The 13,379-nt window shown below is 43.1% G+C and overlaps 1 protein-coding gene across 2 annotated transcripts in view; it reads left to right on the top strand.

Moving 5' to 3' along the window:
* Positions 1-13,379, top strand: part of SORCS2 (sortilin related VPS10 domain containing receptor 2) — a 1,538,136-nt gene that overhangs the window by 1,472,529 nt on the left and 52,228 nt on the right. For both annotated transcript variants that reach the window (XM_030191157.1, XM_030191158.1), the window contains 2 exons: positions 2,355-2,526; positions 8,791-8,977. In XM_030191157.1, coding sequence (XP_030047017.1) covers positions 2,355-2,526; positions 8,791-8,977 — 359 coding nt within the window. The remainder of the gene's footprint in view (positions 1-2,354; positions 2,527-8,790; positions 8,978-13,379) is intronic.

The raw sequence follows: 13,379 nt of genomic DNA, 5'->3' as shown, positions 1-13,379 counted from the left end.
CATAGTCAAAAACCTTTAATATCAATATACTTTAATGAAAGGAGGATTGCCCTTATATGGCAGATTGACTCCTAGTGGTTGTACTGTGAGACTACACTAGAGGTCAGACCACCATTTTGAACCCACGGCAGGGCCGGGACAGGAGCAAAATAGGACTGTCCCTCTGCTGAACCAGTAGACCAGTTCTACTCAAGCCACTTCTCAGGGTACACCCAGCCAATCAGCTTTTTAGGATATTGCATTTGCATATGAGAGATTTTATACTGAGGGAGGTAGTGCATGCAAATCTAATCTCATGCATATTCATTGTGGATATGCTGAAAACCCAACTGGCTGGGTGTGCTATAAGGACTGGGTTCAGAAGCATTGTATTAGACTATCAGGGAGACAACCAGGTAAGACATGAGGAGCAGGTATGGGTGGGAGGGGGATTGCTGTTGAGAGTATGTGCTCTGGGTGGAAGTTTATATGAGGGGGAATCAGATCAGGGGCCTTGCTCAGGAGCTAGGGTTGCACTAGTGTGGCAGGTTGGGGGGGTTTATTCCACTTTGGGTTGGCACCTTGTCACATGCTTTGGAAGATAGCACTGGTGCTCCAGCACTGTCTGTTTCTCATGCAGTGTCTACCCTATGCGCTAAATGCAGGGCACATGCTGGTTTCTAAGGACACTGGGGCCATAATCCCAGGGGTCCCACATTTCCCAGAAAGCACCCACAGACCAAAACACAAACCACCAGGATTTTTAGTCAGTTCAGGACAGCAGAGTCAATAAACTAATAGGTTTATTGTTACAATAAAACAGTGAACGTTTGAATAAGCAAGGTAAAAAAAATACAGCAAGCAATAACAGATAACCAAAACAAGGGTCAACATTAAAACTAGCTAACACTTGTTACTACCTAGGTAGCACCTGGGGAGTTCAGGAAATATAGCTGCTCACAGGTTATAAAATATAACTGCTCACAGTGTCTCAGTGAAGAGATCTTTCTCTCTCCTCTCCCTATCTGAGACTAAATATTACCTCACAACTAGGCGGGAAAAAACTGTCACTTCTGTAACAGCTTTACAAAAAAAAAGACAGTTACCATCTGCTGGCCAAACAAGGGAAGTGCACTTCATGAAATAATTAATACAGTTCACAGGCTTGGAAACCCACTGTTTCACAACAGATGTGTTACAGAGAAATGAGGTGGAAAGAGAATGTTAAAGAAGGCTTCACTTAGAGAGAGAGAGAGAGAGAGAGAGAGAGAAAGAAAGACTGTTGGAAGGAGATGACCTGGAGGAGGTTTAGAGAGAATATGAAGAGAGGGTGGAGAAGAGAAAGTTGGAAAGGAATAAGTACATAAGTACATAAGTAGTGCCATACTGGGAAAGACCAAAGGTCCATCTAGCCCAGCATCCTGTCACCGACAGTGGCCAATCCAGGTCAAGGGCACCTGGCACGCTCCCCAAACGTAAAAACATTCCAGACAAGTTATACCTAAAAATGCGGAATTTTTCCAAGTCCATTTAATAGCGGTCTATGGACTTGTCCTTTAGGAATCTATCTAACCCCTTTTTAAACTCCGTCAAGCTAACTGCCCGTACCACGTTCTCCGGCAACGAATTCCAGAGTCTAATTACACGTTGGGTGAAGAAAAATTTTCTCCGATTCGTTTTAAATTTACCACCTGGAAGAGATGGATTCCAAGTGTTAGAGGGGTGATATGGGGAGGGGACATGTCTATTAGATGGGCATGAGCTGGGAGAGGAGAGAGAGACTCAAAAAAAGTGGCAGGCAGTACCAACTTTTAACTGCTGATATTTGTAGCAATGATCACAAACACTGCTGGGTTGCCACAAGTGTTGGAAGCCTTAAGAAGCTACTCCCCCATTACACTGTGGACTTCTAAAGAAAAATCACTGAATATTAGAAAACCTATGTGTACTGTTATTGTACTACTAAGGGAAATCTGCATCAAAAACTAAAATTTTTTATCTTTGAAGTTTAAATTAAACCCTATCCAAAAACAGTTGTATTATTTTGATGAATATGGTATGCAGAATTTTGTGGGATTTTAAAATGGTGAGCATAGAAATTTGTAGTATTTTGTACAGATTTTTAAAATTGTTTTGCATTAATTTTCCTTGGGAGTAAGGAAGACATGGGATAATCACGGAAGATTCTTTACTTGAGAGAAGTAAAGGGAAAGCCAGAGCTCAACTCTGGGATCTGACACTCCAACAAGGAGTAAATTAGGCAGATTAAATGGGCATTGTACTTCTTTTCTGCCCACGTATTCTTTATTTCTATAATGTACACTGCTCACACGATGAATTTATCCATCCTCTTCAATTCGTTCTGTCTCTTGCAGATATAGGAAAGCTGTTTCGAATGTGTGCGAGGGAGGGGTGGACATGCAGCAGAGCCTGGCCCAGTTCCAGTGCCCCCTGATTGCTCCAAAAGGGTTGCATGTGACCATTAAAGGAGATACACTGGCTGTAAAACCTGGAGAAGACATCACCTTCATCATCCGGCAGGAGCAGGTATCATGAGAAACACTCTAAAGGATATCTTTTTGAACTTTATTGCTATTGGCCTTGGTTTTATCCATATCTCTCTCTCTCTATAGATAGATTGATAGATAAGTTGGGCATGAGGTGACGTGATTTCTTATGACACTCTGTTTCCAAAATTATGGAGAGGGTGAAAGTTTGTAGTGGGCATATATAAATCATATGCAAATTATGGAGCTTTCTAATTTTGTTTAATTTGATTAGCAGTCGTAGGTTTATAGCTAGGAGTAGTATAACTTACATACTATTTGTCAAACTAATTGATTTTGACAGATGCCATGCCCAATTCAGGGTTCTCAGCCAATCAGAATTGAGGATCCGTCCAAGCCATGTCTACTCTCCGCCCAAACCACACCTATTCCCTGCCCATTTTGATGACATCACTGGATGTGATGTCATAGCCCTGCCCAAGCCCCACCCCTCTTGTCTAGCTCTGCCCCAAACCCCACTTTTTTGCATAACCCTGCCCATAAACCCCACCCCTTTTGGTGACATCAAGGGAAATGATAGCATAACTCTGCCCAGGCCATGTCCCGTTTTCAAGATGGTGGCGAGTAGTGGAAGCCCCATTGCACTTCCTGTTTCACTACTTACCACGATCTTGGATGGGTCATGTGATGGAAAGTGACGTCAATCATTGTATCACTCATCAGACACCTCCCCCTGCAGCCTGAGAAAAGTGTGTGCAGTTAATTTTTTCCCAATCTTTAAATCATTTTCAAATGTATTTTTTTCAAACACAGGGCACTGATTTATTTATTCTGTGTGTGATCAGCTGTCTGCTTTCTCTCAGGAACAAAAGGACATTCTCTCCTTGTGAGAGAAAGCAGAACTGCGGTACTTGTTCTAGCAAAAAGTATGTATGACAGTCTTAACAGGCTTTTTTTAAACAATGCTTTGATAACTTCACAGCCCGTTATCTGACGAGCCAAAGAGCATGCCCTGTCTTTACAAAGCATTTTGTTTAACTAAACTGACTTTGTTTCTTAGAGATCGCTTCTCCATCAGAAGTATAGCCCACACTACTACTACAAATCAGAACACCCCTCCCTCTACCCTTGCCCTACATTCCCCACCACCTCCTCACTCCTTGTGAAAAAAGCAGACAGTGTAGAATGAACTGCAAAATAAAAATCATTTTATTTTTTTCCTACCCTTAAACTATTTTTAATGTATTTTTTCAATCACAGGGCACTGATTTTATTTATTTATTTATTTTCTGCATATGATGGCTGCTTGCTTTCTCTCTGGAACAAAAGGATAGTTCATGCTTCACAGAGAGAGAAATGCTGTCTTAAAAAACTTTTGTTTAAACAAATGCAGCATCTCTTGTTCCAAAGCTTGGTAGCAAATTTCCTGTCCCAGCCTGAGTGTGTGTATAGCCTGCTTTTCCCTCTCCTCCCTCCTCCCTCCTCCCCTGCATACAGTCAGACCCAGATGATCAAAGGTAAATGCGGGTGCTAGAGGCCACTAGCTCCAGACTAGCACTCGCATTTACCAGCGCGGAATGATTGGAGGGGTCTGGTGCGAGTGCGCCAGAAAATACCGCCAAGCTCATTTAAATTATTTTTTAATGAGCTTGGTGGTATTCTGCCCGTATGATCAGAGCACAGCGCTCTGATCGTATTGGCACAATAACGCCTAAACCCTACGCCAGCTCAGAGCTAGCATTAGGGTTAAGGCTGTTTTCCTCTCTCCTCCCCATCCATAGCACATAACCCCCCCCCCCCCCACCAAACACAAGGCTTGGAGGTCCATTGGACCTCCAGGCCTCTCACCCCTCCCGAAAACAAAGTGTCCCCCCACCAAAAAAAACTAAAATACCTTGGTGGTCCAGTGAGACCCTCGAAAGCCCCCTGCTATCCCTGGTGATCTAGAGGTGGGGTTGCTCCTCCCTCTCTTCCTCCCTGAACTCAACCCCCTCCCCTCATACCTCAGAACAGAGGAGGAAAGGACTAGCTCCCCTTCCTCCTCTGGATGCCACCTCAAAATGGTGACACCCTGCCCTGCCCAGTGCATCCTGGAATGCACTGGGCAGGACTTACGTTTCATATAAGGGAGTTTATCTAGCGTTGATCAACACTAATAATGCACCTAAATTTGCATGTTATTAGCATTGCTCATTGGGGAGTTAATTCCCTGTTCTGTTCTGGCACTATTTTTCCAGCGCTGTTTCGGAACAGTGCGGGGAATTGATCTTCAGGTCCTCAGTGCAGTGCAGCTGGTATGGGAACTCCTGTGAGTGCTCATACCACTAATCAAGAAAAGATGTGAAAAAGCAGAATTTTGCCCATTTCCTCCTCCTTTTTCCTGAAACAAAAAAAATACATTTACACTTTGTCTGAAAACCCATCATTACAGCACATACAGCCTTTCCAAAATGTAACTGCAAACAATTTTTGAAAAGCTCATATTTAAAGGTGTAGAATAGAGAATGACATGGGGACAAAGTTTGTCCCCATCCCTGCAAGCTTTGTTCCCGACCCCGTCCCCATCCATGGTAACAGTAACCATGTCATTCTCTACTTTTTTTTTGTTTTGTTACATTTGTACGCTGCTCTTTCCCACTCATGGCAGGCTCAATGCAGCTTACATGGGGCAATGGAGGGTTAAGTGACTTGCCCAGAGTCACAAGGAGCTGCCTGTGCCTGAAGTGGGAATTGAACTCAGTTCCTCAGGACTAGAGTCCACCACCCTAACCACTAGGCCACTCCTCCATTTCAGTTTGTTTTTCAATAAAAACAAAATAGTTCAGACAAGTACTTTACTTTTTGCTGCAGCAATTGTATTCATCATCAGTTAGCTGTCATTGCATTTTGAAATTATTTTTGCATTTTGTATAATACATGCACATTTTGAATTTAGTTCTCAGAAATCATTGGCTTTTGCTGTTTTAACACATTTGCCTCTCCAAAAATCCTGGTTTCTTTACCCCCACCCAAAATAAAATGCTGTCCCCGGTGACCTGGTTACCCTCCTTCAGATTTCAGACTGTACCCAAGTAGCCTAATGCTACTTCCACCTACCTTCCACATACATCTTGATCAACAAGATCCAGGGCGCCAAGTTTCACACCCCTACCACACACTCCTTCTGTAGGCCTTCAGAAAGGAGGTTGTGCCTCTCACTCCAGCCTGAAACTTGTCTTTTGAAGATCTCTGAAGAAGTAGAGGGCTTGGGGAAGGAGGAAAGCAGTGTGTCAGAGCCATTCTGAGCAACAGATGAGGAGTGTGTAGCCTGATGTGCAGCTGCTCTCCTTTCATCTGCATGTGATCAGCACCGAGCCAGGGCTGCAACTGTGGGGGCAGGGGTAAGGAAGATGTACATGCATGGAGCAGCCAACACTTTTCTCCCTTCCCTTCCTCCTCGCCATGGGTATCACGTACTTTTTCCTGCTGCGATTCACAGTCACAGGCCGACTCTATGGCCTTTCTTCTGCCGCGTCCTGCTCTCTCTACAGCAACTTCCTGTTTTGATGCTAAACAGGAAGTTGCAGTAGAGAGGGTGGGATGCAGCAGGAGGAAGAACGCGGAGCTGGCCTGTGACTGAGAATTGCTGCCAGCTGCAGGAAAGTGTAAGTGATGCTCTCGAGGAAGAGGACGGGAATGGAGGAAAGGATTTTTTACTGCGGGAGCAAGGCTTTTTACTGTTCCCATGGGGCAGTCAAAAGTTTTGATCCTGCACCCATGGTGATTCTAGTTAGGGTATAGCCACGGTAACGGTAACCATGTCATTCTCTAGTGTAGAAGAACTTGACTGATGTGTGCTTGCACTTCCGGTTTTGTCTGGACATGTGCATAAGAGCCATATGTACTGCAAAACTTTTGTGCACATGTGTCAGGCATGTTCCTCCCCTTGCTTTCCATTTAATAGTGTGAATTATCTGTGCATAAAAATTGAATGTAATTTGCTTTGATCATTGCTTAGCTGGTTTTCTGTGCTGATGTTGTGCTGTGGGCTTTGCATTGTCGGCTTTAGTGCCCAGGTTGGAGCATCTGCCCCCAGATAAGCTTGTGAAGAGGAAGTAGATAACATAAGTTGGCAGATTGCCATGTGTAGGCTAAGAAGAAGATAAAAGAAAAAGTTGGCTTGCTAAATAGTGGAGGAAGTCCCAGAAAGAACGGGTTAGTGGGAAGTGGTGGTTTAAAATGCATCTGATAAGCAACAGGAATCCTGAGATGAGATAAGGTGAGTCACACAATCAAATCTTGCAAACCAATGAAACAGCTTTTCACCACAGACAAATTCTGAGTCTTCAAGGTAAGTTTAGAGTCAAGATGGCACCCTAGGATTTTCAAGGAATCTACAAGTGTGATTTGAACCTCCTGTAAGATTGGGGAAATGTTTAGTAGGCACTGGTGATCCATGATCCACATTGCTACTGTCTTGGATGTCCAAAAACAAATTTAAACCCATTAGGTCAGAATTATAGGGTGTTAGTATGGTATGCTAACTGAATGTTATCAGTGAGCTAGTACCTGTTTACTCCCAAAGATTGTGCCAGTGTGGCAAGAGGGCTTATAAACAAGCTAAACAGCACTGGAGCCTCGAGGGAAGTTTGTAGAAGAGGGGGAAGGAGTCTAGAGACATAGTAGAGCTGATTTTAGGGTGAATTAATTAACAACAGGAATAGGGCAGTTGCATGGTTCATTTAATTATGGCCAAAGTTGGGCCGTGGGCAGTGGTTAGAGTCTCAGCAGACTACTGGGTGACTGAAAAGATAAGTCTTTTTGCATATCTAATCTAACAGCTTCGTTGAAGAGTTAGCAATATTAAAAGCAGGAGGTTTTTCAGCCGGTGATGAAAGTGTTGGCCTCCCTCAAGTTGATTATTAACAACAGAGTGTCCCAACGTTTATTTGAGGCTTTTCCTCCTTAGACAACTCCAGTACATCGTCAATGGTAGATATCTTGTACTTTTTGATTGGTTAGTAAACATAGTGATATTCTATAAGCTTCAGAGTGTTATTTAGATTTTTCATTTAATTAATGGCACAGTGGTTCTTGGTATAAGAATTGTGATTCACAGAGGCAGCAATGGGAGTAAATTAAAAACACTGGGGTCGATATTCAAAGCAATTTAACCGTCCTGAAACAGCTCCTGGCCAGTTAAATCAGTTCTGTGGGGCTATCTGCTGATATCCAGTTACTGCTGCTGAATATCACCACAAACCACTAAACTCAAAGCCAGCTTTGAGTTTTAGTCTGTTATTGAAATGGACATGGGGGAAGCCATTGTTTGCCCCAGGATTGGTAGCATGAAATGTTGCTACTAATTGGGTTTCTGTCAGGTACATGTGACCTGGCTTGGCCACTGCTGAAAGCAGAATACTGGTCTAGATGGACCATTGGTCTAACCCAGTATGGCTATTCTTATGTTCTTATGCTCAGGTAATTTATGGGCAGTCCAGGAGCAGAGTTAGCACTTATGTGGTTAAATGCTGATATTCAGCACTTAGCTGCCTAAGTTTATTTATTTATCTATTTATTACATTTGTATCCCACATTTTCCCACCTATTTGCAGGCTCAATGTGGCTTACATAGTGCCGTAGATGCATTCGCAGACTCCGGTGTGAACAAATACAAAGTGGTGTTGTGGTAACAAAAGTTCGTGTGGAGCAGTCAACGGAAGAGTTATGTTATGTCCATTACGTACTTTACTTTTGTTGTGTTGAAGGCTTTTAGGTTGGATTGGTAGGGTATGCTGTTTCAAACAGGTTGGTCTTTAGTGATTTCCGGAAATTTAGTTAAATTGAACCACTTAAACATCCATCCTATCTTATGTGCTATTGCACTTAACCACATAAGAGATAGCTGGTCATATAAACCCAGTTATTCAGTGCCAGTGCCCTGACTGGCCCAGCATTGAATATCTGGCAGTAATGTCACCAGTGGCTAAAAAAATGCTCAGCATCACTGGCTGAATATCGACCCCACTGCTGCTATAAGAATAGCCTAATGGTTAGTGCTATGAGCTGAGGTCTGCAGAACTGGGTTTGATTTCCACCTCAGCTCTTTGTGACCCTGGCAAATCACCTAACCCTCCATTGCCCCAGGTTCCAAAAAAAAATCACCTTAGATTGTGAAGCCACTAGAGACAGAGACATTACTTGCATATAATATGTACAGCACTGTGTATATCTAGTAGCACTATAGAAATGATAAGTAGTAGTATGTATCCAGTGTCTGTAATGTGATCTTTCATGTACATGTCTGCTCCATCTTTTCTGACAGGGTGATATTCTGAATACTAAGTACCAGGTGGATCTAGGAGATGGCTTCAAGGCTATTTATGTGAACCTCACGTTGACAGGTGAACCCATCCGGCACCGCTATGAGAACCCAGGGATTTACAGCGTCTCTGTCAAGGCGGAGAATGTTGCTGGACATGATGAGGCTGTGCTCTTTGTCCAGGTGAACTGTAAGTTGGACTGTTTACAGTTTTTGTTTCTGAGAGGTTGGAGCTGGAGTTCTGTCTCTTGCATTATATCTCACCCCTGCTATCTGTGGGATGTACAAAGAGGATCTCTAAATAGCTAGAGAAGGGAAAGCAAGCACTGTGTGCTTCAGCTCAAAAAAAGCAGTGAAATGACTTCTGCATTTCTAAAAAAAAAAGCATGGGGAAGAGGGTAACCAGCACAAAGTGGCAATTACAACCACAAACAGAGGCATGGCAGGGAGAGGGTAACCTGCATGGAACAGCAGTTACATCCCCAACTACCTTTACTTATTTTAAAATTTCTATTCTGCCTAAAGACTAAATGGCAGTAGAGGGATGTGGCTTCAGTTCATTAGTGTGCTTTAAAATATTTAGCACACACTAAATCAAATTAATGTGTACTAACTGTAGAATTAAGGTGTGCTAAGTCAATTAGTGCACTTTAAAATGTTATAATGCACCCTATTAACTCCCCATTAAGACAAATGTGTGAAAACAATGGATAAAAAAAACTAAAAATAAGGAAAATTTGGGAAGAAAGCTACAAATGTACTTTGCTTATACATATTCCAACTGGGCAGATATTTGACGCCAGGCTATATCCAGTTAGTACAATTAAATAGAATGATGGCCACAGCCATTCAGATAGTGTCATAGTACTCTCCAGTTAAGTGCTGCTACTGTAAATGTCTGCCCCAGAACTGGTCAGTGGGAGTTAACCTGGCTCCTGCACAGATAAATCGTGCTGAATATTGATCCATTGGTGTTTGTTTGGTTTGTTACCCGTTTTGCCCGATTCTCTCTTGAAACATTATTTTTATATATTTTGTTTTTGTTTTCTACCATAGCTATGAACACTGTGAGCCTAATTCACTACATAAGAATAGCCATACCGAGTCAGACCAAAAGTCCATTGAGCCCAGTATCCTGTTTCAAACAGTGGCCAATCCAGGCCACAAGTACCTGGCAGAAAACAAATAATAGCAAAATGCTACCAGTCCCAAGGCAAGCAATGGCTTCCTTATGTCTGTTGCACTCAAGAAAAATACCTAGGTGTCATTATAGATAATACATTGAAATCTTCTGTCCAGTGTGCAGTGGCAGCAGCCAAAAAAGCAAACAGGATGCTATGAATTATTAGAAGGATACAAAATAAGACCAAAATATATTATAATGCCTCTCTATCGCTCCATGGTGCAATCTCACCTTGAATATTGTATTTAATTTTGGTCGCAGTATCAGAAAAAAGATATAGCAGAATTAGAAAAGGTTCAAAGAGGAGCGACCAAAATGAAGAGGGGATGGAACTACTCCCATATAAGAAAGGCTGAAGAGGTTAGGGCTCTTCAGCTTGGAAAAGAGACAGCTGAGGGGAGATATGACTGAGGTCTACAAAATCCTGAGTGGTGTGGAGCAGTTGGAGGTGAATTGATTTTTCACTCATTCAAAAAGTACAAAGACCAGGGTCACTCAATGATATTACATGGAAATACTTTTAAAACAAATAGGAAGAAATAATTTTTTACTCAAAGAATAGTTAAGATCTGGAACTCATTGCCAGAGGATGTGGTAACAGCGGTTAGTGTATCTGGGTTTTTTAAAGGCTTGGACAAGTTCCTGGAGGAAAAGTCCATAGTCTGTTACTGAGATGGACATGGGGGAAGCCACTGCTTGCCCAGGAATTGGTAATATGGAATGGTGCTACTAATTGGGTTTCTACCAGGTACTTGTGACCTGGATTTGTCACTGCTGGAAGCAGGGCACTGGGCTAGATGGACCTTTGGTCTGACTCAGGATAGCTGTTCCCCCAAATTCTATACAGGGTGCCTTAAGTTGTGTGCGCTAATTTGGCCGCATGACCAATTGTGCACACAACTTAATTGATTAACAGGCTTATCAGTGCCAATAATTGATACTTAACCAATTAGCAGCATTAATTGCCTTTAATTAGAATTTACATGCACAACTTTCTAGGTATAACCTACAACTTGGTACGCATAAATTCTAATAAAATATTATGAAATACACCCAATCTGCGCCTAAGTTAGGCACAGGCAGTTAGGTCTGATTTTAGGTGGCCTAAATGAGGGCGCCTAAATTTTAATCACAAAAACAACGTATGAGCATATTCTATTAACTACACTTAATTTTAGGTGTAGTTTATAGAATCTCACTATGTGCATGGGGTTTTTTTTAATGAAATTTTTATTTCCTCAGTGACCCTCCAGACCAGTCAAGACGCTTGGGAGGGAGACTGAGAACACTAAAACTTTACACTGCCACCTGCCAACCCCCAAGCAGCCAGTAAATCTCAGTCTCCAGCAGAGGGTAGACGTGCAGCCTGAGCGGTCAGTCTGGTCTGGTAGGCTTAGGGGTTGTTTCTAGGCCTCTTGTTTCAGTTAGCACCCTGTATTTGGACTCTGTGTGCTTCGGGGAAGTGGGTCCGGTGATGCTCCATTTTTTCCCCTGGGGTGTTACACCCGGTGGGCGGGTCCCTCCCCCTGCTGTGCTCTCCTGAGCAGTCAGCCCTGTGCCTCGGCTCCTGTGCTCTTGCAGGAACCTTGAGTGCCTTTGCCTTTGTCAGCTATCAGCAACTGGGCTCGGGAAAAAAAAAAGCCGCTCAGTTCGTTTGGTTTTGGGCTGGCCGGGAGAGCTGCAGTTCGGTTAGTGAGAAAGCGTGAGTAGGGTCATGCTGGGCTCTGCTGCCGTTTGTTTTGCTTACCTCCTCCCTTCCCTGAGGGATGTCATCAGGGAAACCTTTCCATTGTCGTTTTTGTTTGCGCCGAGGTTTGGATGCGCCGGGGACACAATGCAGGCTCTGTGAGGAGCCAAAGCCGCCTCCCCCTTTGCCTCCGGTGTTGTCTGCGGAGGTTCCCGGGGCCAGCTCGGTTTCTGCGGAAGCAAACTTCCTGCCAAAGTTACTCAAGTCCACATTAAGGATTCAAGACGTTAAATAAATGGAATTTTAGTTTTACATAATTTCTTAAAGGAATTAGCTAAGTCTGACTACCCAAATGGTACCAGAAAATCAACTACCAAGAGAATTACAACCCCCCCCCCCCCCCCCCCCCCCACACACACACACACACACACAATTCCTTCTAGCTGTTAAGAAAGCTGTGAGCTGGAACGGTTCAAAGAAAACATATTTTGTCGACTGATATTTGACGACCCATTTACAGGGGTATCTTAAAAAAAGGTTGCCCCCATTTGAAGTACCCCTGGTTTCATCAGCAAGAATTGTTGACGTCTCCTCTGAGTGTCTTTGAAGACGTTAGGAAAGATTTGGATTCCTTGTCCAAGAAAAGTTTTTTCTTTGTTCTGAAAGAACAATTTCATTATTCTTGTCAAGTGATAGTGCAACAGTAGCAATTAACGTTGACGGTATTATCATCTCATTGTCAGAAGATTCTAATAACGCGGAGACATCTAGGTCTTGATTATCTTGATTCTGTTGTACCTTTGTAGGCAAATAATATGTCTGAGAGAATGGAGGAATGGCTTCTTCAGCCACTCCAAGTATTTCTTTCACATATTTCCTTAGCATATCTCGAGGAGGAACAGTGACATGTTTAGGAAAATTTAAGAAATGGAGATTATTACTGCTTAAAGAGTTCTCAAGAAATTCAGTTTTCCTCCTTAGAGATATCAAATCTTTGATAGTATTCTCTTGATAAGACTGCATCTTTTGAACCTCTTTTTCATATGCCTTATCACGTTGTATAAAAGTTTCCACTTTAGAGTCAACTTCTTTAACTTTTTGTTCTAATATTGAAAAATCCTGAGTTAGTTTTTGTACTTGAGGACACATAGCTTTACCTAAATCCACAATAAGATGCCATAAACTATCCAGAGTAACTTCATAGGTTTATTAATAAATATAAGAAATAGTGTCGGCATTACCTCAGTCTCTCCAGTAGGAATAACTTGCTCCAAACTCACAATTTCATTCTCCCTTGTTGCCGGCGATGTTACTGCAGGCACCTCTTCCATCTGGGTTTTCGGTTCTCCAACTGCTCGATCTCCTTCGGTTGATTGTATTACCTCCGACCCACCTCTCCCGTACCAAACATGGGAAACGGGGCTGAGGACGCCATCAGTTGAGTACTGCTACCAGACAGTTGTGGGGGAGGAGCTCTTTTGTCAGGGCTGAGCGAAAACTCTAGCCCAGGGAACGCTCCGGGGTCTCCATTCTCTCCGGAACGGACTAACGGGCTGCTCTCTGACGGAGCTGGTCCCGATGCTCCCTGAAAGTATACTTGGATTCCACCTCCTGTGGAAGGGTTTTGCCGCTAAGGAGCAGTGGAGGCAGGACAGCCCCTTCTCTTTGGCATCCCCACGAAAATTTCAGAGAGCGAAAGGTAAGTCAGACTTCAACAGCGGC

This window comes from Microcaecilia unicolor, chromosome 2 (assembly GCF_901765095.1).
Source record: "Microcaecilia unicolor chromosome 2, aMicUni1.1, whole genome shotgun sequence".
Lineage (NCBI taxonomy): Eukaryota > Metazoa > Chordata > Amphibia > Gymnophiona > Siphonopidae > Microcaecilia > Microcaecilia unicolor.
This window is presented reverse-complemented; position numbering and strand designations above follow the sequence as displayed.